The sequence below is a fragment of the Heterodontus francisci genome, chromosome 7 (genome assembly GCF_036365525.1).
Source record: "Heterodontus francisci isolate sHetFra1 chromosome 7, sHetFra1.hap1, whole genome shotgun sequence".
Lineage (NCBI taxonomy): Eukaryota > Metazoa > Chordata > Chondrichthyes > Heterodontiformes > Heterodontidae > Heterodontus > Heterodontus francisci.
This window is the reverse complement of record NC_090377.1, coordinates 134,790,848-134,815,180: the sequence shown is the minus strand read 5'-3', so window position 1 is coordinate 134,815,180 and position 24,333 is coordinate 134,790,848. Positions and strand designations below refer to the sequence as shown.

General features: G+C 43.5%; 1 protein-coding gene across 6 annotated transcripts in view; it reads right to left on the bottom strand.

Moving 5' to 3' along the window:
* The window catches only part of pcnt (pericentrin), a 402,447-nt gene that overhangs the window by 120,867 nt on the left and 257,247 nt on the right, over window positions 1–24,333 (bottom strand). For all 6 annotated transcript variants that reach the window (XM_068036205.1, XM_068036207.1, XM_068036208.1 and 3 more), the window contains 2 exons: window positions 6,531–6,767; window positions 5,170–5,340 (listed from right to left, as the gene is read on the bottom strand). In XM_068036205.1, coding sequence (XP_067892306.1) covers window positions 5,170–5,340; window positions 6,531–6,767 — 408 coding nt within the window. The remainder of the gene's footprint in view (window positions 1–5,169; window positions 5,341–6,530; window positions 6,768–24,333) is intronic.

The following is a 24,333-nucleotide window of genomic DNA, read 5'->3' as shown; positions in this document are numbered from 1 at the left end:
GGAATAAACAGAAAATGCTGGGAATAATCAGCATGTCAGGTAGCATCTGTGGAAAGAGAAACAGAGTTAATGTTTCAGATGGATGACCTTTTATCAGAACTGGGAAAGGTTAGAAATGTAACAGGTTTCAAACAAGTGAACAGGGGCAGGGTGGAAAAAGAACAAAAGGGAAGGTCTGTGTTGGAATGGGAGACAGGAGAGATTAAATGACACAAGAGTTTGTTGTGCTGGGCCAAAGGGAGTGGTAATAGGACAAGCAAAGAAACAAAAGATGCATCTAGAGGAGGTGTGAATGGCAGACTGATGAACAGCTGTCTTCCAAAAGCAGAAACAAGGGAAAAGGAAGACTAAAACCAAAACCTGTCAAGAAAACAAAATGGGGGCAGAGAGTATGGTCTGAAATTGTTGAACTCCATGTGAGTCTAGAAGGCTGTAGAGTGCCTACTGGAAAGATGAGGTGCTGTTCCTCCGGCTTACGTTGAGCTTCCACGGAGACCGAGGACAGAGAGGTCGGAGTGAGAGCAAGGTGGAAATTTAAAATAACGGGCAACTGGAAGCTCGGGGTCATGTTTAAGGACTGAATAGAAGTGTTCCGCAAAGTGGTCACCCAATCTGTGTTTGGTCTCCCCAGCTCATGTCATGAGCAGTGAACACAGTAATACTAAATTGAACGAAGTACATGTAAATCACTGTTTCACCTGGAAGGAATACTGGGGGCCTTGGATGGTCAGGAAAGAGGAAATAAAAGGGCATCTCCTGCACTTGAAGAGAGAGGTTCCAGGGGAAGAGGAGGGGGTGGTGGATGTGATTGAGGAATGGGCCATGGCATCGCGGAGGGAACGGTCCCTTGGATTGCTGAAAGTGGAGTGGAGGGGAAGATGCTTTTGGTGGTGGCATCATGCTGGAGGTGGCGGAAATGACAGAGGATCATCCATTGAATACGGAGGTTGGTGGGGTGGAAGGTGAGGACAACTAGAACCCTATCCCACAAAAAAGGCAGGCATAGTTCGGACCCATGTGGGTACCCATAGCAACACCTCTTATTTGGAGGAAGTGAGTGGCATTAATGGAAAAACTATTAATGTAGAAGCTGTGAGAACAAGTTCAGCCAAGCAGAAGAGGGTAGTAGTGGATGGAGGTTGGCTGGGCCTCTATTCAAAATATTAACTCTGTTTCTCTCTCCACAGATGCTGCCTGACCTGCTGAGTATTTCCAGCATTTTCTCCATTTCAGATTTCCAGCATCTGCAGTATTTTATTTTTGTATTAGGTGACATCCACTGCATTCCTACGTGAATTTTAAGAATGCATTTGACAAAGTACCACATAAAAGGCTGGTTAACAAATTTGAGGCTCATGGAATAGGAAGGTTAGTGTCATCTGGAATAAAGGTTTGGTGTAAGAACAGAAACAGCAAGTCGTGGCCACTGAAATAAAAACAAGAAATGCTGGAAATACTCAGCAGGTCTGGCAGCATCTGTGGCCACTGGTGGTTTTTCAGACTGTTGGATGGTGGACACTGGTGTTCCCCAAGGGTCAGTGCCAGGACCACTGCCTTTTTTGATATATAGAAATGACTTGGATATTAGAATACAAAGGTGAAGTTTCAAAATTTGCTGATGATACCAAACTTGGAGGTGTGGTAAACAATAAGGATGATGCCAACTGACTGCAACAGGACGCAGATAAGCTAGCAGAATGGGCAGACCGGTGACACATGGAATTTAACACAGAGAAGTATGAGATGATGCATTTTGGCAGGAGAGATGTGGAGAGGCAATATTTACTTAATGTCATAATTCTAAACGGAGGAACCTGGGGGTTCACATGCACCGATCCTTGAAGGTGGCAGGATATATTGAGAGCGCAATTACCAAAGCTTGGGATTCATAAATAGGGGAATTAAGTACAAAAGCAGCAAAGTTATGCTGAACCTTTACAAAGTTCTGGTTAGGCCACAACTAAAGTAATGCGTAACCACACTTCACACTTTCGGAAGGGTGTGAAGGTCCTGGAGAGGGTACAGTGAAGATTTACCAAAATGGTAAAAAGTGAGTTTGGAGAAGCTGTGATTGTTCTCCTTGGAGCAAAGGAGGTTGAGGGGAGATCTTGTAGAGGTGTACAAGATTATGACAGGTTTAGATAAGGCAGACAAAGAAAAGCTGTTATCTTAAAAGTTTTGGGCAAGAGATAGAGGGATGCGAGGGAAAACTTATTTGTGCAGTAAGTGGTAATGATTGATGAAGGAAGGGCAGTTGATGTTGTCTATATGGACTTCAGTAAAGCCTTTGACAAGGTCCCTTATGGCAGACTGGGTACAAAAGATGAAGTCACACGGGATCAGAGGTGAGCTGGCAAGATGGATACAGAACTGGCTCAGTCACAGAAGACAGAGGGTAGCAGTGGAAGGGTGCTTTTCTGAATGGAGGGCTGTGTCTAGCGGTGTTCCGCAGGGATCAGTGCTGGGACCTTTGCTGTTTGTATTATATATAAATGATTTGGAGGAAAATGTAGCTGGTCTGATTAGTAAGTTTGCGGACGACACAAAGGTTGGTGGAGTTGCGGATAGTGATGAGGATTGTCAGAGGATACAGCAGGATATAGATCGGTTGGAGACTTGGGTGGAGAAATGGCAGATGGAGTTTAATCCGGACAAATGTGAGGTAATGCATTTTGTGCTTCCTTTTTGCTAACCAAGTCTATTACATGGACACGATTTGCCTTTAACAAATCTGTGCTACCTGTCAAATTCTAAACCATGCTTTTCCAGGTGACAGTTAATTTAGTCTTGGATTATGGTCTCTAAAAGCTTTCCCTATCACTGACGTTAGGCTGACTGATCTGTAGTTACTGGGTTTATCACTCTGCCTTTTTGAACAGGAGTTAAACATTTATAACCCTCCAGTCCTCTGTCATACCTCTCGTATCCAAAGAGGATTAGAAGATTCTGACTAGAGGTGCTATCTCCACCCTTCCTTTCAGCAACCTGGGATGCATCCCAAAGTGATTTTTCTCGACTCGAGTAGAACCTTTTAAGCACCTCCTCTTTATCTATTTCTCTGTTACTTCTTCCTTTATTGTGACATTGGCAGGATCCTCTTGTACTTATTTTGCACATCACCCGTGCCTTTGCTGCCACAAGATATATGATCCCTAATCAACCCCACCCTCTGCTTGACTATCCTCTTACTTTTGATATTGTAATGAAGATGCTTCTGTTTTTTTGTTAAAACTATTTTTTTAAAGGAATTCATAGTCTAACTGAATAAATGTTGGACCAGTTTTTTTTTACAAGAGTCATCAAGGGGACACGGAAAGAACTGATTTGGCAACAATGTTTACTGGTTGGCACATGACTCAGGTTAAAAATAGAACAGAAATCCTGGTAACAGGGGAAGAAGTGACAGGCGCGCCCCTTGATTGCACAAGCCTGGAAGCAGCAGCGTGCACCTGAGAGGGCAGAAAACGCAGCTTTTGGTTGTAGTGTCAGTGTGTTTTATCTTCTGGAGTGAGATAAAGTCAAGTCTGTTGAAGAAGTGTCAAGGAAGGAGAGAAGACCACAACCCAGCTAGCTTTCCAGCAACTCTCTAAAAGACCCTGAGAAGTCCAGTGTGTCAATTCATCTCGTCTCCTGTCTTTGAAGAAAGCCTGCTAAATTACTTCTCAACGCTGCCTGAAAAGAACTGTTCTAAAAGATCCCAGTGACCTGTCCACATGTACTCGGAAGTTAGACTGTATGCCAGTTTTGGAACACAGCATATATCATTTTTCTTCAGGAATGAGCAAGTATTCAGCCCAAGTGTTTTTTTGTCTGTAAGAGAGCTCTGAATTTTAAAAATCCCGATTATTTTATCGGTTAACCTGGTTGTGTGTGTGTGTGTGCGCGCGTGTGTGTAAGTAAGAGAGAGACTAAGGTGAAAAAAGGGAGCTTAAAATTTCAATGTGTGTTTATGCTTTACTTCATTCCTCGTTAAGACTTGTTTTATAACAAACTGATAATTTTGTTGTTCATTAAAGAAACCTGTGTGTTCTATTCTGGGAAAAATAGAGTTTATAATTGACTGTATTGGTAAGTGGGAACATTTTAAAAAATATATATGCTGTGACCTGTGGAGAAGTGGGACTATAATAAACAGTGCACTCTTCCTGTCTCAGTCATAACAATATGTTTATAAAAGACTTGTGCTCCCTTTTGTGTTATCTGCTAATTCCCTCATATTCTTTTTGCTCCTTTTATTTCCTTTTCAGTTTTCTTCTGTACTTTCTGTATTCTGCTTGATTTTTTACTGTATTATGAATCTGACATTTAACACAAGCCTCCTTTTTATGTTTTGTTTTAATCTTATATCTTTAATCATCCAGGGAGTTCTAGCTTTGGATGCCTTCCTTTCCCCCTCTTAGTCTGTACCTGAACACTCTCTCCTTTGAAGGCCTATTGCTTATTTACTGTTTTATCTGCTGATCTTTGCTTCCAATCCCACCTGGCCAGATCCCTTTCCAACTCAGGTGAAACTAGCCCTTTCCACTTGAGTATTGTCACTTTTGATTGTTCACGAAATGTCACAGGACATGCAGCAAACTATCAGCAAACTTCTTAAGAGGTTGCCGTGAGACCTCCAGATATTCCAATTATTAAAGATTGAGAATACAGCTTCAAGCCCACTTGAGTGCATGTCTTGGCTCATCATACCTTTTGTGATATTCTACATTCCAATGAAGTGCTGAACAGAAAGAATATTGAGATGTTGGCAGCATCAATACTTCATAAGTCCTGATGTGAGAATCAGAAAAGAATCCCTCCATTTATTTACTCACATTCCAATGGTTGTACAGTTGGTCTACACCATAATCAACACGATGCAGACTTGCTCTTTGAATACTACAGAAAGTTGATCATGCTACTCAAAACCCCGTCTGTCAATCCACCCGGAGGTGTGACCATGTCCAAATACCTTGGTCAATGCTCCTATCTTATGTGGGAATTAACAGTTATCAGGGAAACACTGCACAATTGCTTCTAAGTGCACCTCAAGATTACAAACCTAGTAAGCTGACTGTCTCCTGGTTAGTTTCAATGCCTAGGCAATGCGGTGCCTCTGAAAGGGAAATGCAAGAACAATCTCAAATTGTCTTACTTTGGGACTAATGCAATTGTTTCTCTCAATCCCACCTCTTCTTCCTTTGTCTGTAGAGCCTGCCGCTCATTCTGTAACTGCTCCTTTAGAGTTTGATCAGCAAATCCTTCAACAGGAACTCTATGTCTAGCCTCATCCAGCTTCGACTGTAGAGCAGAGATCTGCATTAGGTTATTGTACTGCTGCTGCTGCAGAGATTCCTTGTCCTGTCACAAAAAAACACAGAAGTCTTAGTGCAGGCGGTACCTCAAAGTTAAAAACAAACATGCATCAACCACAAACCCTTTCATCCATTATTCTACACAATCATGTTAAGTTCACTTCTGACAGTCTGTCTTGTCAGTGAGCAAACCCGGGTGAGATCACACTAATTTTATACGTTCAGAATCCATTTGGTGCAGTTCCAATTCTAGTAAATTTGCTCAGAGAAAGTAACAAATCAGTGTTCCTTATCAGAGACCTGTTTTTGATTTTTTTTTCTTCGGTTTCTTTTAAGAATAATTATTGGGCTGTACTGTAGTTGGTTAGCAAGTAGAATGCAGCCAATGCACAGTCTGAAGGAATTATTCTCAGAATCCAGGGCTGACACTGGATTTTGTGAAACTGACACAAAACGTTTGTGGCATCAGTTTTGAAACTCAGTTAAAGTTTTTTTTTAAAAGCATGACACATAAACAACAAAGAGTGAATTGGAATCAGTCACCAAATACATAGTGCCCTTGCTACGGAACTGGCACTTTTGAAAGAACAGGTTTTTAAGCATTTTGCTACGCTGCCTGGCTGTGTTCATTCCTCAACTATTTCTAAATCCTGCAGTCTCATATTAACTCACATAGCATTTGGGCAATGTCACAAATCATGAATGAGGAAATGAATTCTGAGCCCACCAGCATCATTCTGTAACAAAGTAGCAGCAGCAATCAAATTACCATTATTGCAGCAAATTGCTATTGCTGTTGGTTTTGATTGGGGTGGAACTATTTCTCAACAGTTCGGACAAGGGGCTTGGAAGAGTGGCACAAAACTCCCTGGAAATTATGGTGTGGTGTAACTCATTCAGAATCATTCTGCACTGAACGAGGCTATCTTTGAAAGAGCTTTCAAATTAGTCCCACTCCCATATTCTTTCCCCATAACCCCATAAATTTCTCTTTTTTCAATTATATATCCTGTTCCTTTTTGACTTATGCCACAATTTCCTGAAATTTATGGGCCATAATGGTGCATGCTGTAAACATGCTTCCAGAAAATTCCAGGCCATCATTTTGACTGGGTTATAAACTCCTTATTTCTTGTGATTTTGTTAAAGGGGTTACTACTCCTTAAGTATGCACACATCAACCTAGCTGCTATGAAATGAAGCTTCACAAAGGCATGGTTACTGTTCTCCAATTACCTGTGATAATTCTTCCTCTATCCGCCTCATCTTCTGCATTTCTTGCTCAAGCTGACGACCCCGCTTTTCTAGATCAGCATGGGATAACACTGTCTGTTCAAGCTCTTTGACCTGCGCTTCCAGTTTTGCTATTTCTTCACTTTGCTCCTGCACATCTCGCTCTAGGCGTTCCTTTGTGAGCAGCAACTCATTGTAATCATCTGTCTTTGACTGGATCTGTGCCTCCATAGTTTCCATCTTAAGAAGAGAATAAATACAGAGTGAGCAGAGTGTTCTTGCAATACTTCTGATTTTTGTTGAGGAAGTCTTTTTTTGAAACTAAATCTCTGCTAAATTGGTAATACTCTGTCTTACATTAGAAATTCTTCTACATGAACCTCATATTCATCATGTGGGGGAAAAAGTTAATAACCTAGTACTTACTAGTTGTGCAAAATCTGGACCATTTAGAAAGCAGTAAATACCTTAACTCAGTGATACAAAATGTATCTGAATATTAGAAAAGACCTTAGTAACGAAACTTACTTCTAGTTTCTCATAATTAAGATTAAAAGTCAAATTAATTCCTTCAATCAATCCTAGTTTATAATAAAATGAAGATCATGCACCTTTTCAGTGGTCTTCTCACTGAACAATTTATTTTTGTTGATGAGGTAGAAAGACAAAAGGGCTTAAAAAAACAAATCAAAAGAATTGAGGGAAGGTGGGGATGTGAGAGGGAAAATGGTATTAATGTAGGCTTAGTATAAATGGGTGGTTGATGGTCGGCGCGGACTCGGTGGGCCAAAGGGCCTGTTTCGGTGCTATATCTTTCTATGACTATGACTTTTTTTTTGGTAATATTTGGTCTCAGTGATGTCCCAGAGCATCACGCTTCCTCAATCCCCATTCATTTCCCTCTGAAGAGACGGAAAGACATTTTCAATATAAGCAAGGCCAGAGGAAAAAAAAGGTTTCATGGGGACAGATGTGGAGGATGAGTTCTTTGAAGATGTCCTGCAATCTCTGAGAGCAGATTATCTTCAAAGGTTGAACTCTGAATACCTTAGGTTTAGCATCCTTTTGTCCACTTTGGTCAAATTGGATTTTGCTGAAGACCTCATCTGTGCCTCGTAGTTCATAGGAAAACTACTGCAGCTTTATAAGTGCCATTTAGACTGTGGATTAGTCAAAACTGTAACCATTGTTCTTGTCAAATGACTTGTGTCAGTTTCCTGGAGGTTGAGGTATTGACAGTTGCCAGCAGTTAAGAATATAATCTAGTAGCCAGTTAGCAATCTTGGATGAAGATGCTGGCCCAGCTCTCAGAATCATAATGTAAAAATGCTTTTTTAGTTTAATCTTATTCTCCCTATAAAGTAGCAATCTAGTTATCTATATTTAGCACCCCCACAATGAAAATATGTGAGCTTGTGCTGATGCACAGAAGAAAAGGTGAATTATAACCTCTGTAGCAAGATTAGGGAGGTTTCAGGATTTGCAATTGTCAGTTTGCATCTGATTGAATTGTCAACATAGAATCCTACAGCACTGAACGAGGTCATTTAGTATGTTATACTTGTGCCGGATCTTTGAAAGAGCTATCCAATGAGTCCCACTCCCCTGCTCATTCTCGGTATACTTGAAATGCAAAATTTTGCAGGGCTATGTCCCAGACTCCTCCATCACCAACCCTGGGTACGGAATAGAGTTATACAGCACAGAAACAGGCCCTTCGGCCCATCGTGTCTGTGCCGGCCATACAGCACCCAACTATTCTAATCCCATATTCCTGCACTTGGCCCGTGGCCTTATATGCTACGGCGTTTCAAATGCTCATCAAAACACTCATTAACTGTTGAGGGTTCCTGCCTCCACCATCTCTTCAGGCAGTGCATTCCAGATTCCAACCACCCTCTGGGTGATAAAATGCTTCCTCAAATCCCCCCTTAACCTCCTGCACCTTACCCTAAATCTGTGCCTCCTGGTTCTTGACCCCTCTGGTTTCTTCCTATATATCCTATCAATGCCCCTCATAATCTTGTACACCTCAATCATGTCCCCCCTCAGCCTTCTCTACTCCAAGGAAAACAACCCTAGCCTTTTCAGTCTCTCTTCATAGCTGAAATGCTGCAGCCCAGACAACATCCTGGTGAATCTCTGCACCCTCTCCAGTGCAATCACATCCTTCCTATAGCGTGGTGCCCAGAACTATACACAGGACTCCAGCTGTGGCCTAACTAGCGTTTTATATAGCTCCATCATAACCTCCCTGCTCTTATATTCTATGCCTTGGCTAATAAAGGCAAGTATCCCATATGCCTTCCTAACCACCATATCTACCTGCTGCTGCCTTCAGTGACCTATGGACAAGTACACCAAGGTCCTTCTGACCTTCTGTACTTCCTTGGGTCCTACCATCCATTGTATATTCCCTTGCCTGGTTAGTCCTCCCAAAATGCATTACCTCACACTTTTCAGGATTAAATTCCATTTGCCACTGCTCCACCCATCTTACCAGCCCATCTATATCTCCCTGTAATCTAAGGATTTCCTCCTCACTATTTACAACACCACCAATTTTCGTATCATCTGTGAACTTACTGATCATACCTCAGATATTCACGTCTAAATCATTAATGTACACTACAAACAGCAAGGGTCCCAGCACCGATCCCTGCGGTACACCACTGGTCACAGGCTTCCAATCGCAAAAACAGCCCTCGACCATTACCCTCTGCCTCCTGCCACGAAGCCAATTTTGGATCCAATTTGCCAAATTGCCCTGGAGCCCATGGGCTCTTACCTTCTTAACCAAACTCCCATGGTTTGGCGGAACCTTATCAAAAGCCTTACTGAAATCCATGTATACTACATCTACTGCTTTACCCTCATCGACACATCTAGTTAGCTCCTCGAAAAATTCAATCAAGTTAGTTAGACACGATCTCCCCTTGACAAAGCCATGCTGACTATCCCTGCCTCTCCAAGTGGAGATTAATCCTGTCCCTCAGAATTTTTTCCAATAGTTTCCCAACCACTGATGTTAGACTCACCGGCCTGTAATTACCTGGTTTATCCCTACTACCCTTCTTGAATAATGGCACCACTTTCACTGTCTTCCAGTCCTCTGGTACCTCTCCTGTGGCCAGAGAGGATTTGAAAATTTGTGTCAAAGCCCCTGCTATCTCCTCCCTTGCTTCATATAACAGCCTGGGATACATCTCATCTGGGCCTGGGGATTTATCCACTTTTAAGCCGGCTAAAACAGCTAATATTTCCTCCTTTCAATGTTAATATGTTCAAGTATATCACAATCCCCCTCCCTGATCTCTACACCTACATCGTCCTTCTCCATAGTGAACATCGATGAAAAGTAATCATTTAAAACCTCATCTATATCCTCTGGCTCCACACAAAGATTGCCACTTTGGTCCCTAATAGGCCCTACTCTTTCCCTAGTTATCCTCTTACCCTTAATATACTTATAAAACACCTTGGGACTTTCCTTTATCTTGCCCGCCAGTGTTTTTTCACGTCCCCTCTTCGCTCTCCTAATTACCTTTTTAAGTGCCACCCAACACTTTCTATACTCCTCTAGTGCCTCCGCTGTTTTCAGTGCTTGGGATCTGCCGTAAGCCTCCTTTTTTTTCTTCATCCAATCCTCTATATCCCTTGACATCCAGGGTTCCCTGGACTTGTTGGTCCTACCCTTTCACCTTAACGGGCACATGTTGGCTCTGAACTCTCTTTGAATGACTCCCACTGATGTGCTGTAGACTTTCCTACAAGTAGCTGCTCCCAGTCCACTGATTGGCCAGATTCTGTTTTAACATATTGAAATTGGCCTACCCCCAATTCAGTACCTTTATTTCCGCTCCATCTTTGTCCTTTTCCATAACTACCTTAAATCCTGTCCCATAGGCAGGACACACCCACCAGAGGTGGCGGTACAGTGGAATACAGTTGGGAAGGAGTGCCCTGGAAGACCTCAACATTGACTCCAGACACAATGAAGTCGTATGTTATCAGGTCAAATATGGGCAAGGTAACCTCCTGCTAAGTATCATCTACCGCCCTCCCTCAGCTGCTGAATCAGTACTCTTCCATATTGAACGCCACTTGTAAGAAGCACTGAGGGGAGCAAAGGAACAGAATGCTTCAATGTCCATTACTAAGAGTGGCTCAGCAACACCACTACTGACCGCGCTGGCCAAGTCCTGAAGGACCTATCTACCAGATGTGGCACGTGGCAGGTGGTGAGAGAACCAACAAGACGGAAAAACCTACTTGACCGCACCCTCACCAATCTACCTGTTGCAGATGCATCCGTCCATGACAACATTGGTAGAAGTGACCACTACACAGTCCTTGTGGAGATGAAGTCCCATCTTCACACTGAGGATACTCGCCATCGTGTTCTGTGGCACTACCACCATGCTAAATGGGATAGACTCAGAACAGATCTCAAAACTGGGCATCCATGAGGCGCTGTAGGCCATCAGCAGCAAGAGAATTGTATTCAACCACAATCTGTAACTCATGGCCTGGCATATTTCTCACTCTACTATTATCATCAAGTCAGGTGATCTACCCTGATTCAATTGGTGCAGGACAGCATGCCAGAAGCAGCACCAGGCATACCTAAAAATGAGGTGCCAACCTGGTGAAGATACAACACAGGACTACTTGCATGCTAAACAGCAGAAGCAGCATCTTATAGACAGAGAAAAATGATCCCACAAGCAACGGATTAGATCTTAAGTTCTGCAGTCCTGCCACATCCAGTCGTCAATGGTGGTGGACAATTAAACAACTAACCCGAGGAGGCAGCTCCACAAACATTCCCATCCTCAATGATGGGGGAGCCCAACACGTCAGTGCAAAAGACTAGGCTTAAGCATTTGCAACGATCTTCAGCCAGAAGTGCCGAGTGGATGATCTCGGCCTCGAGATTCCCTGTACTACAAATGCCAGTTTTCAGCCAATTCAATTCCTTCCGCGTGATATCAAGAAACAGCTTAAGGCACTGGATACTGCAAAGGCTATGGGTCCTGACAACATTCCAGCAATAGTACTGCAGACTTGAGCTCCAGAACTTGCTGCGCCCCTAGTCAAGCTGTTCCAGTACAGCTACAACACTGGCAACTACCCGGCAATGTGGAAAATTGCTCAGGTATGTCCTGTACACAAAAAGCAGGACAAATCCAACCCAGCCAATTACCACCCCATCAGTCTACTCTCAATCATCAGTAAAGTGATGGAAGGTATGTTCGACACTGCAATCAAGCAGAACCTGCTCAGCATAACCTGCTCACTGACACTCCGTTTGGGTTCTGACAGTGCCACTCAGCTTCCAATCTCATTACAGCCTTGGTCCAAACATGGACAAAAGAGCTGAACTCAAGAGGTGAGGTGAGAGTGACTGCCCTGGATATCAAGGCAGCATTTGGCCATGTATGGCAACAAGGAGCCCTAGCAAAACTGGAGCCAATGGGAATCAGGGGGAAAACTCTCTGCTTGGTTGGAGTCAGATCTAGCACAAAGATTGTGGTTGTTGCGGGTCAATCATCTCAGTCCCAGGACATCGGAAATAGGAGTAGGAGTAGGCCCGTCGAGCCTGCTCCGCCATTTAAACAGATCATGGCTGATCATCTATCTCTACGCCATTTTTCCCCACTATCCCCAGATCCCTTGATGTCGTTAGTATTCAGAAGTCTATTGATTTCTGTCTTGAACATGCTCAACAATTGAGCTTCCACAGACCTCTGGGGTAGAGAATTCCACAGATTCACCAGCCTCTCATCCCAGTCTTAAATGGCCTGCCCCTTATTCTGAGACAGTGTCCCCAGTTCTAGACTCACCAGCCAGAGGAAACATCCTATCTGCATCCACTCTGTCACGCCTTGTAAGAATTTTGTAAGTTTCAATGAGATCACTTTTCAATCTTTGAAACTCTAGAGAAGGGGTGGCACAGTGGCGCAGTGGTTAGCACCGCAGCCTGACAGCTCCAGCGACCCGGGTTCAATTCTGGGTACTGCCTGTGTGGAGTTTGCAAGTTCTCCCTGTGTCTGCGTGGGTTTTCTCCGGGTGCTCCGGTTTCCTCCCACAAGCCAAAAGACTTGCAGGTTGGTAGGTAAATTGGCCATTATAAATTGCCCCTAGTATAGGTAGGTGGTAGGGAAATATAGAGACAGGTAGGGATGTGGTAGGAATATGGGATTAGTGTAGGATTAGTATATATGGGTGGTTGATGGTCGGCACAGACTCAGTGGGCCGAAGGGCCTGTTTCAGTGCTGTATCTCTAAAACTAAAAACTAAAACTAAAACAGAATACAGGCCCAGTTTCTGTAATTTCTCCTCATAAGACAATCCCGCCATCCCAGAGATTAGTCCGGTGAACCTCCGTTGCACTCCCTCCATGGCAAGTATATCCTTCCTTAGGTAAGGGACAAAACTCCAAGTGCAGTCTCACCAATGCTTTATACAATTGAAGCAATACATCTTGGTCCCCATATCCAAGTCATTTATATAGATTGTAAACAGCAGTGGCCCAAGCACTGATCCTTGCAGTACCCCACTAAGTAACAGCCTGACATCCTGAGAATGACTCATTTATTCCTACTCGCTGCTTTCTGTCTGTTTTCTCAATCCACTGCAGTATACTACCCCCGAATCCCATGTGCTCTAATTTTGTTTACTAACCTCCTGTGTGGGACCTTACCAGAAGCCTTCTGAAAATCCAAATACACCCCATCCACTGGTTCTCCTTTATCTATGCTACAAGTAACATCCTCAAAAAAACTTCAACAGGTTTGTCAAACATGATTTCCCTTTCACAAATCCATATCGTTATTTTCCAAGTGTCCAGTTATCTCATCCTTTATAATAGATTCCAATATTTTCCTTACTACTGACGTAAAACTAAAAGGTCTGTAGTTCTCTGTTTTCTCTCTCGCTCCCTTCTTAAATAGTGGGGGTACATTTGCTACTTTCCAGTCTGCAGGAACCCTTCCAGAATCGACAGAATTTTGAAAGATAACCACCAATGCATCGACTATCTCTATAGCCACCTCCTTCAATACTCTGGGATGTAGCTCATCCAGTCCAGGGGATTTATCAACTTTCAATCCAATTAATTTTTCGAGTACGACCTCTTTATTGATACCAATTACTCTCAGTTCCTCATTATTATAAGTCCCTTGGTTCCATAGTATTTCTGGGACATTTTCTGTGACTTACTCTGTGAAGACAGACACAAAGTAATTGTTTAGTCTCTATGCCATTTCCTCATTCTCCACCACAAATTCTCCTGTCTCTGTCTGCAATGGACCCACATTCGTCCTTGCTAATCGTTTCCTTTTCACATAACAAAAGAAGCTTTTACAGTCCACCTTTATGTTTCTAGCTAGCTTAGATTCATAATCTCTTTTCCCTTTCTTTATCAGTTTCTTGGTCCTCCTTCGTTGGACTCTAAATTGCTCCCAATCCTCGGGCTTACCATTTTTTCTGGCGACCTTATGAGTCACTTCCTCTGACCTAATGCAATCCTTAACTTCTTTTGTTAGCCACGGATGATACAACTTTCCTGTTGGGTTTTGTGTCTTAGAGGAATGTATATTCGTTGTAAACCGTGTAATACTTCTTTAAATACTAACTATTGCCTGTCTACCATCAAATCTTTTAATGTATTTTCCCAACCCAACTTGCCCCTCATAGTTTCCTTTGTTCAGATTTAAGACCCTAGTTTCAGAATAGACTCTATCTCTTTCAAACTTAATGTAGCATTCTATTATATTGTGGTCACCATTTCCTAATGACTCCTTTACAGCAATGTTGTTAATTGGCCCTTTCACATTGCATAATACTTAATCTAAAATAGTCCGATCCCTAGTTGGTTCTTCAACGTACTGTTTTAGGGGATGGCTCCTTGGAGACAAGGGAAACCCGCTAAGGACATGGCTGATGAAACCTGTGAGCAGCCCTACCACTGATGCACAGGAAAGGTACAACAGAAACACAAGTTTAGAGTGGTCAGTGAGCAAGCCACTGAGCTACTGATGATACGATTTAGGTGTCTGGACCGATATGGGGTGCTCTTCAGTGTGCACCAACAAGGATGCCCCGAATGATGGTTGCGTGTAGTGCCCTGTACAACATGGCGCAGTAGTGAGGACTGAAGCTGTTGGAGGAGAAAGGTGGTGACTGCGCTGCATCCTCAGATAAGGAGGAGGAGTAATAGGAGGAGGCTGATGTGGCCACAGTCCCTACAGTCGCTCACCTAGTTGTCAAAGATGCTCGAGATAGCATCATTTAGGTACAATTCAGCTAAACTGAGGCTGTGCAGCCACAAGGACATAACTGCAGGTGTTCCTCAGGGTAGTGTCCTAGGCCCAACCATCTTTAGCTGCTTTATCAATGAACTTCCCTCCATAAGGTCAGAAGTGGGGATGTTCGCTGACGACTGCACAACGTTCAGCACCATTCGAGACTCCTCAGATAGTGAACCAGTCTGTGTCCATATGCAGCAAGACCTGGACAACATCCAGACTTGGGCTGATAAGTGGCAAGTAACATTCGCGCCACACAAGTGCCAGGCAATGACCATCTCCAACAAAAGAGAATCTAACCATCTCCCTTTGACATTCAATGGCATTACCATTGCTGAATCCCTCACTATCAGCATCCTGGCAGTCAACATTGACCAGAAACTGAACTGGACTAGCCACATCAATGCTGTGGAAATAAGAGCAGGTCAGAGGCTGGGAATTCTGCAGCAAGTAACTCACCTCCAGTCTCCCCCAATTCCTGTCCACCATCTACAAGGCACAAAGCAGGAGTGTGATGGAATACTCTCCACTTGCCTGGATAGGCTCCAACAACACTTAAGAAGCTCGACACCCTCCAGGACAAAACAGCCCGCTTGGTTAGCGACCCATCCATCACCTTCAACATGCACTCCCTTCACCACAGATGCACAGTAACAGCAGTGTGTACTATATACCAGCTACACTGCAGCAACTCACCAAGGCTCCTTCTACAGCACCTTTCAAATCTGTGACCTCTACCACCTAGAAGGACAAGGGCAGCAGTTGCATGGGAACACCACTACGTGCAAGGTCCACTCCAAGCCACACACCATCCTGACTTGAAACTATATCGATGTTCCTTCTTTGCAGCTGGGTCAAAATCCTGGAACTCCCTTTCTAACAGCACTGTTGGTGCACCTACAACCAAAGCACTGCAGCAATTCAAGAAGGCAACTCACCACCACCTTCTCAAGGGCAATTAGGGTTGGGCAATAAATGTTGGCCTAGCCAGTGACGCCCATATCCCAGGAACGAATTTTAAAAAAACTGTACTTCAGTTGCTACAGTGAAACTTAATTTGAAATAGAATTAGGCACATGAGTTGTCGGAAATGCTCCAATGAAGCAATAACCTTGTAAATAACCAAACTGAAGGGAAACCCTGAATGCTGATAACACAAATTATCTCAAATATGGTACTAATCCTCATTAATAGTTTCCTGCAGATCAAAAGATGAGGCTAGAAAAAAATGTTAAGACATGGAAAATCAAACTAAAAACAATTGTTGAGGCAGAATCCAAAATAGGGAAGTGAATAAATATTTGAAAAAGAAAAAATTAAAAGGGTATGGGAAACTTGAAGATTGTCAGAAACACAATTTCAAAAGAGGATGTAGGATTATAAGAACCACTGACTGTTAGTTTGAATCTCCCAGAGAATTCGAGAATTGAAGGGAAAGGAAGGAAAGTTGTAAAGGTATTTGCCCTTTGAAGAAACTGCCTTACACCCAAGCTCTTGGACACTAAGACACTTTTTTTTTTAAGCCTTACAAGACTGAAGATGTGTGGTTTTGCACCTTGAACAGCATGATTGGCTATAAAGAACCACTGCCTGGTATTTTCACTTGCCGGTGGGGTCAGGAAAGGGTGTGGGCCCGATTTGAAAATCATGTTCCTGGAGGGTAGCACTGGATCCCGCTGCCTCCAGAACAGGAGGCAATTTTCAAAGGTGGGAGGTGGTGGAAAACAAGGAACCTGCATGCCTCCAATTAACAACCCATTAAGATCATTGAGGAGCTTGTTAATGGGCCGAGGAGAGCAAGTAGGCAATTTACATTCAAAGAACAAAGAACAGTACAGCACAGGAACAGGGCATTCGGCCCTCCAAGCCTGCGCCGATCTTGATGCCTGCTGAAACGAACACCTTTTGCACTTCCGGGGCCCATATCCCTCTATTCCCTTCCTATTCATATAGTTGTCAAGATGTGTCTTAAACGTCGCTATCGTATCTGCTTCCACCACCTCCCCTGGCAGCAAGTTCCAGGCACTCACCACCCTCTGTGTAAAAAACTTGCCTCGCACATCCCCTCTAAACTTTGCCCCTCGCACCTTAAACCTATGTCCCCTAGTAACTGACTCTTCCACCCTGGGAAAAAGCTTCTGACTATCCACTCTGTCCATGCCGCTCATAACTTTGTAAACCTCTATGATGTCGCCCCTCCACCTCTGTCGTTCCAATGAAAACAATCCGAGTTTTTCCAACCTCTCCTCATAGCTAATGCCCTCCAGACCAGGCAACATCCTGGTAAACCTCCTCTGTACCCTCTCCAAAGCCTCCACGTCCTTCTGGTAGTGTGGCAACCAGAATTGCACGCAATATTCTAAGTGTGGCCTAACTAAGGTTCTGTACAGCTGCAACATGACTTGCCTATTTTTATACTCTATGCCCCGACCGATGAAGGCAAGCATGCCGAATGCCTTCTTGACTACCTTATCCACCTGCGTTGCCACTTTCAGTGACCTGTGGACCTGTACGCCCAGATCTCTCTGCCTGTCAATACTCCTAAGGGTTCTGCCATTTACTGTATACTTCCCAATTGCATTAGACCTTCCAAAATGCATTACCTCACATTTGTCCGGATTAAACTCCATCTGCCATTTCTCCGCCCAAGTCTCCAACCGATCTATATCCTGCTGTATCCTCTGACAATCCTCATCACTATCCGCAACTCCACCAACCTTTGTGTCGTCCGCAAACTTACTAATCAGACCAGCTACATTTTCCTCCAAATCATTTATATATACTACAAACAGCAACTTGATACTGAGAATTCGGATTCGCCGAATCCGAACAGTCTGGTGTACCTCAGTGCACAGCTGTTGGGTTCAAAAGTGGGCAGGGGCTAAAGTTCTTTTTTATTGATGAAAAAATTTTGGGAGCTGGGGTTCTTGTGGTGGATCGTGTGCTTTACTGTCCATTTGGTCAATTGACCACTTTTGTGTTCGTTGAGGCTGCTAGCCCTCCGAGATGCTGCCTGCTCTCTTCCGTAAGGCAGCGGCAGGCCCCATCATGGCTGCCCTCCACCTTTGCCACTCGCACTCTGCAAGCAGCTCCTGCCTCCTGGTGACACTCAGCACCACTAATTGGGTGCTGAACACGCCTCCAGCCTGGTTAAAGATAGCGTCAGGTGAGCGACACGGTTGCGGCACAGAGTCAAGACCTGGAAATTATCCGGGCGTCGGGATTCCAGACCCCAATTTGAAAATCCAGCCACTATTTCATAAGTTTGAGTTTTTGCCATTGAAAGTACAGACACTTGCTGTGGGCTCCTAAATGCACCAAGGCAGTTCAATCGTTGTGTACACGGTCTCAGTATCAAGTTGCAGATCCATCTGTGTGTTGCATATTTGAAGAATATTAGATTTAGAAGTCAGCCCATGTAGAAACAGACATCAACTGTTGGTATAAACATGGGATAATGGTGAATATAGGTTCACACGGCATTATACTCAAGATTCAGGCTAAATGTTAACTCTTCTGAAAGAAATTTGGAAAAAGAAGTTTGTAGAAGGAGTCTGGCTGCATATACATTTCTTCTCCTTTTTCAGGCAGGGACCCGGGTTCGATTCTGGGTACTGCCTGTGCGGAGTTTGCAAGTTCTCCCTGTGACCGCATGGGTTTTTGTCGGGTGCTCCGGTTTCCTCCCACTGCCAAAGACTTGCAGGTTGATAGGTAAATTGGCCATTGTAAATTGCCCCAAGTGTAGGTAGGGAATATGGGATTACTGCAGGGTTAGTATAAATGGGTGGTTGTTGGTCGGCACAGACTCCGTGGGCCGAAGGGCCTGTTTCAGGAGCCCACAACAAATTCAGTGCTGTATCTCTACATAAAATAAATAAAAGAGTCGTGTCTTCTCCCCCATTCGACAGCAACAGTTAAGTACCTGACAATGCATTGCAGTCTCCCCAACCGACTGTTATTTTTCTATATCCATAACCTTCTCTTCGTCATAAGGTCAGGTGTGGGGCTGTTCGTTGATGATTTCACTGTGTTCAGCTCTATTCACAACCCCTCCAATAATGAAGGAGCCAACAGCTGAACTATCGAATGGCAGGTAATATCCGTGTCATACAATGGCCATGTTGAACAAGAGAAAGCCCAGCCACCACAGCCAAGTTTCTTTCCATCAACATCTTAGAGGTCACCTCTGATATGAAGCTGAATTCTACCAAACATAATCAACATTGTGGTATTGATATACTGTGGTGAATGGTCATCTCCTGACCCCTCAAAGTTTCTCCATCATCTACCATGGCTCAAGTCAGTAGTTTGATGAAATAATCATCACTTGCCTAGATAGTGCAATTACAGCACAAGAAAATTGATACCATCCAGGACAAAGCAGTTCACTTGATTGGTGCTCCTGCACTTAATATGCCTTCACCACTGACAACTGTGGCGACAGTATGCATAGCTGCAAAATAGCAAGATTACTTCAACAGAACTTCCCACCTCTATGACCTTACTTCTGTGAGGGAGAACAGCAGCAATGTTGTTGGAACACCATCACCTCCAAATTCCCCATCATCTTGACTTAAGCTGGGTCAATACCCTTGAATTCCCTACCCATCACTAAAGTGGGAACACCATCAACACAACGATTGCAGCGATTCAAGAAGAAATCCCATCACCACCTTTTCAGGGCATCTAATGATGGGCAATAAATACAGCTGTGACAGCATAATAAAAAAATCTTTACAGAATTTGTTTCAGTCTGAATGAGTTATATCTGCACATTTATGGCTATCAGGGTTTTCATTCAAAATCCTAAGTCCTTATTGCTTTCCATCATCCGTCAAATAAAATTTGTGGAGTCACAAATGCTTAGTTTATGGACTGAAAATGGAAGAATGCTTCTTTGCTGCTGTAAATGGACTTGCAAAAAAAAAAACTTAAATTCAAATTAGTTATACATGGCATAGATTTAAATAGACGAATTTAATGCCAAGAAGAAAGGTCAGTTGCATCAGCGTTGCTAAGCCAGTATGTAGAGATAAAGTGAATTATAAGTATTTATGCAGAGTGGAACCAGGGCTACATGCACAGGGAAAGGGATAGATTTTGTTATAAAGTTAATAGACCTACTGCACCTCCAGGCAATGCATACAAGTGAATCCCATTGAAAGGGACCATTAATAAACAATTCACAAAGGGAACAACAAAAGGGAGTGATTGGTGGGGCATTTACAGCAAAGGATTCTTATCGGTTCTTTATAAGCCCCACATTTACTAAATGAGCTAAATGTTAAATCACTTACCTTTGTTAGAGCCTTCTTGGTTCTTTGAATTTAATCTACTGGACAAATAATTTTTAAAAATCTATCATTCAATGGGGGAAATTCTGCAAACATTTCTTTAAGTGTTTAGCATTATGCTGCAATTATGTGAGAACATAGCCTTTCGGATCTCACTGTGGGCCTGTTTTTCAACTTTTGAAGTGGTATCAAAGTAGCCAAGTTGACGCAACATGGCAAAAAATGCACATAAGAAATGGCAAATTTAAGATCAGAGGGAGGAGCCAGGTTAAAAAGGATGACCACACAGATGTGGGGTGGCCTAATATCATTCCTCATTCAGCTGCCAATCATATCTCCATACACAAATGAAATATGCAAATTAGTAAAGGAAGCCTTCTTGGAGAACTGAACTACCAATTTGTTGACACAAGCAATCAGTCCAAACAATATAGGTCAGACAAATTATTCCATATTGCTGCTTTGCACATCAAGAAATAATGGAACTATAGGAAGGATTTAATGGGCCTCATATGTTGGAATACAAAAAAAAATAAGATCATACTGCTATTACACAACTAACACAAAAAGCTGAACACCAGACATCAAGTTTAACAAAAGATGACGTCTAACCATTGGACCCAGAGATTCAACTGAGGAGACCGTGAAGAATCCTACACACTAAACTACCATGCTGGATTCAACATGGAATTGTGGGTAGAGACATCAACCCCAGAATCATTTGGAACTATTACATCAGCAAACAGTCTAGTTTTGAACTTCAAGTTTAGAGGGGAACTGAGCTCCTTACTGCACAGTTATCACAGCTTGGATAATAACTGGAGCTGGCACTGTCTGGGGGGTTCTGATGAGTCAACTGGTTTAATATGGATAGATATGGAAGCATTGAACCCCTAGTGAGATTGGAACAGAAACATACTTGGAAATTAACTCGCAGATACATCGGGAGAAGGAATATTATTCCTGCTTTCCTGTTATTCACTGAGTACTGCTCTGTATGGGACCCTGAAAACACTGGCAATTGTGGGAAATTAAGGATGCCATATCGAATCTCTTAGTTTATTAGGATAGCACAAAAAGTAGGCCATACTGTTAAATAATGTCAAGGCAGAGAGATTGTGGAAAATCATGTCAAGTTATAACAAGATTACTGCAGCTGAAGCTAAAGGTCCTTGAAAACTATCAAATGCTGTTGGTACTGTCTTGCAGGAATGCAGAGGCCTCGCTCAAGTAGATAAGAGACCACAGCACACAGGAACCTTCTGATAAGGAAAAAAATAAGACAGTGATGAATACAAAGGGCATTATGCAATTATGTAAGGGTGGTAGCAGTCACATGAACAAATATCTGATGGGCCAAGAAAGGCATGCACAAGGCACAATAGCCACAGGGATGAACATGATTGGGGATGGGGAGGGGTTAACTGGATAAGAGTCAGGAGAAAAGAGACCCTCCCGGTCAGGCTTGCACTGTGGAGAGAACCAGAAGCAAGAAAAATGAGAGAAAACTTCAAAGATCAAAAGCTGCAAGAGAAGTTGTGAGCTCCCTGTCCAGGACTAAAAGTTTATAGCCTGCGTTACGCTGAAAATTGCTGACTGCGTTTACTACCACAGTTTGCATGACAATTAATAAATTTGTTCCGACTTTGTCTCAATAGCAACTTCACAACTGAACTTATGTCACGTCTGAACCCATTGTGAGTAAGGAGTTTAATCCTCACAGATTGACTCCTGACTACATAATAACTGAAGTTTTGATAGAGTTTATTTTGGCAAGTCATTGTTAAGATTTCAGGTATCACTACTCCTCCCCAACCTCCTGAGGGCTTCTACAATCAACCAGAATCTTCCAAATAATACCTCACCATTAGATTGGAAATTGAAATAAAAAACAATAAATTGCAAAGGGTAAGGATACTTTTGGTTGCAGCCCACATACCAACTGCACAATCATTCCCAATAGAAACTATTTTATTAAAGTTATTGAAGTATTACTGCTAAAGGGATCATAATCAGACATTAAGTGACTGAAGTGACCAATTTCTCAGCTTTCCAACACAAACACTCTGCTTGAGTAGGATTACTATTAGAGTCCTGAGGAGCTGGTTGGATTGCAGTCAGCTAACTTAAGACTTAGTTCAGGGATCTATTGATTGTGTTTTATTACAAGATTCAAGTTCAAATTCATCCCAGATGGAATGGAGCCTACCATTCTGTATTCACATTTGAAATTAGTTAGGACAATTGCAATTGTGCTCCCACTGAAAATGGAGGTGGCAGGCTGAAGGCCCTGGATTTGAAAGTGGATGATTGGGATCCCTAGCATTCAGAAGCAAAGACGATGGCGTAGTGGTATTGTCACTGGACTTATAACCCCGAGAATCCCACCACAGCAGAAAGTGGAATTTGAATTCAAATAATAAATCTGGAATTAAAAGCTAGTCTAATGATGGCCATGAAACCTTGCCGATTGTTGCATAAAAAATAAACCATCTGGTTACTGAAGCCCTTTCGGGAAGGAAATCTGCTGTCCTTACCGAGTCTGGCCCACATGTGACTCCAGACCCACAGCAATGTGCTTGACTTGGAAATGGCCTAGCAAGCCACTCAGTTGTATCAAACCGCTACGATATCAATAAGGAATGAAACTGGATGGACCACCCGGCATCGACCTCGGCACCGGAAATGACAACGGCAAACTCAGCCCTGTCGACCCTTAGTCTTCCTTACTAACATCTGGGGGCTTGTGTCAAAGTTGCCCACAGACTAGTCAAGCAACAGCCTGACATAGTCATACTCACGGAATCATACCTTACAGACAATGTCCCAGACACAGCCATCACCATCCTTGGTTACGTCCTGTCCCACAGGCAGGACAGACCCGGTGGTGGCACAGTGGTATATAGTCGAGAGGCAGTTGCCCTGGAAGCCCTCAAAATTGACTACAGATCCCATGAAGTCTCATGGCATCAGATCAAACATGGGCAAGGAAACCTCCTGCTGATTACCACCAGTTGCAAGTTCTCCCTGTGTCTGCGTGGGTTTTCTCCGGGTGCTCCGGTTTCCTCCCACAAGCCAAAAGACTTGCAGGTTGATAGGTAAATTGGCCATTATAAATTGTCACTAGTATAGGTAGGTGGTAGGGAAATATAGGGACAGGTGGGGATGTTTGGTAGGAATATGGGATCAGTGTAGGATTAGTATAAATGGGTGGTTGATGTTCGGCACAGACTCGGTGGGCCGAAGGGCCTGTTTCAGTGCTGTATCTCTAATCTAATCTAAACCTACTGCCCTCTCTCAGCTGATGAATCAGTACTCCTCCACGTTGAACACCACCTGGAGGAAGCACTGAGGATGGCAAGGGCACAGAATGTACTGAGTGGGGGACTTGAATGTCCATCACCAAGAATGGCTCAATAGCACCACTACTGGGCGAGTCCTAAAGGACATAGCTGATAGACTGGGTATGCGGCAGGTGGTGACGGGAAAAACCTCACCAATCTGCCTGCTGCAGATACTTCTGTCCATGACAGCATTGGTAGGAGTGACCACTGCACAGTCCTTATGGAGACCAAGTCCTGCCTTCACACTGAGGATACTCTCCATCGTGTTGTGTGGCACTACCACCGTGCTAAATGGGATAGATTTTGAACAGATCTAGCAATGCAAAACTGGGCATTCATGAGGTGCTGTGGGCCATCAGCAGCAGCAGAACTGTACTCAACCACAATCTATAACCTCATTGCCCAGCATATCCCCCACTCTACCATTACCATCAAGCTGGGAGACCAACCCTGGTTCAATGAAGAATCCGGAGGACTTGTCAAGAGCAGCACCAGGCATACCTCAAAATGAGGTGTCAATCTGGTGAAGCTACAACTCAGGACTACTTGCGTGCCAAACTGTGTAAGCAGCATGCGATAGATCCTAAGTGATCCTATAAACAACAGATCAGATCTAAGCCCTGCCACGCACAGCCGTGATTGGTGGTGGACAATTAAACAACTAACTGGAGGAGGTGGCTCCATAAATATCCCCATCCTCAACGATGGGGGAGCCAAGCACATCCGTGCAAAAGATAAGGCTGAAGCATGTGCATCCCTCTTCAGGGCAGAAGTTGATGAGCTAACCCGGCCTCCTCCTGAAGTCACCAGCATCACTGATGCCAGTCTTCAACCAATTCCATTCACTCCACGTGAT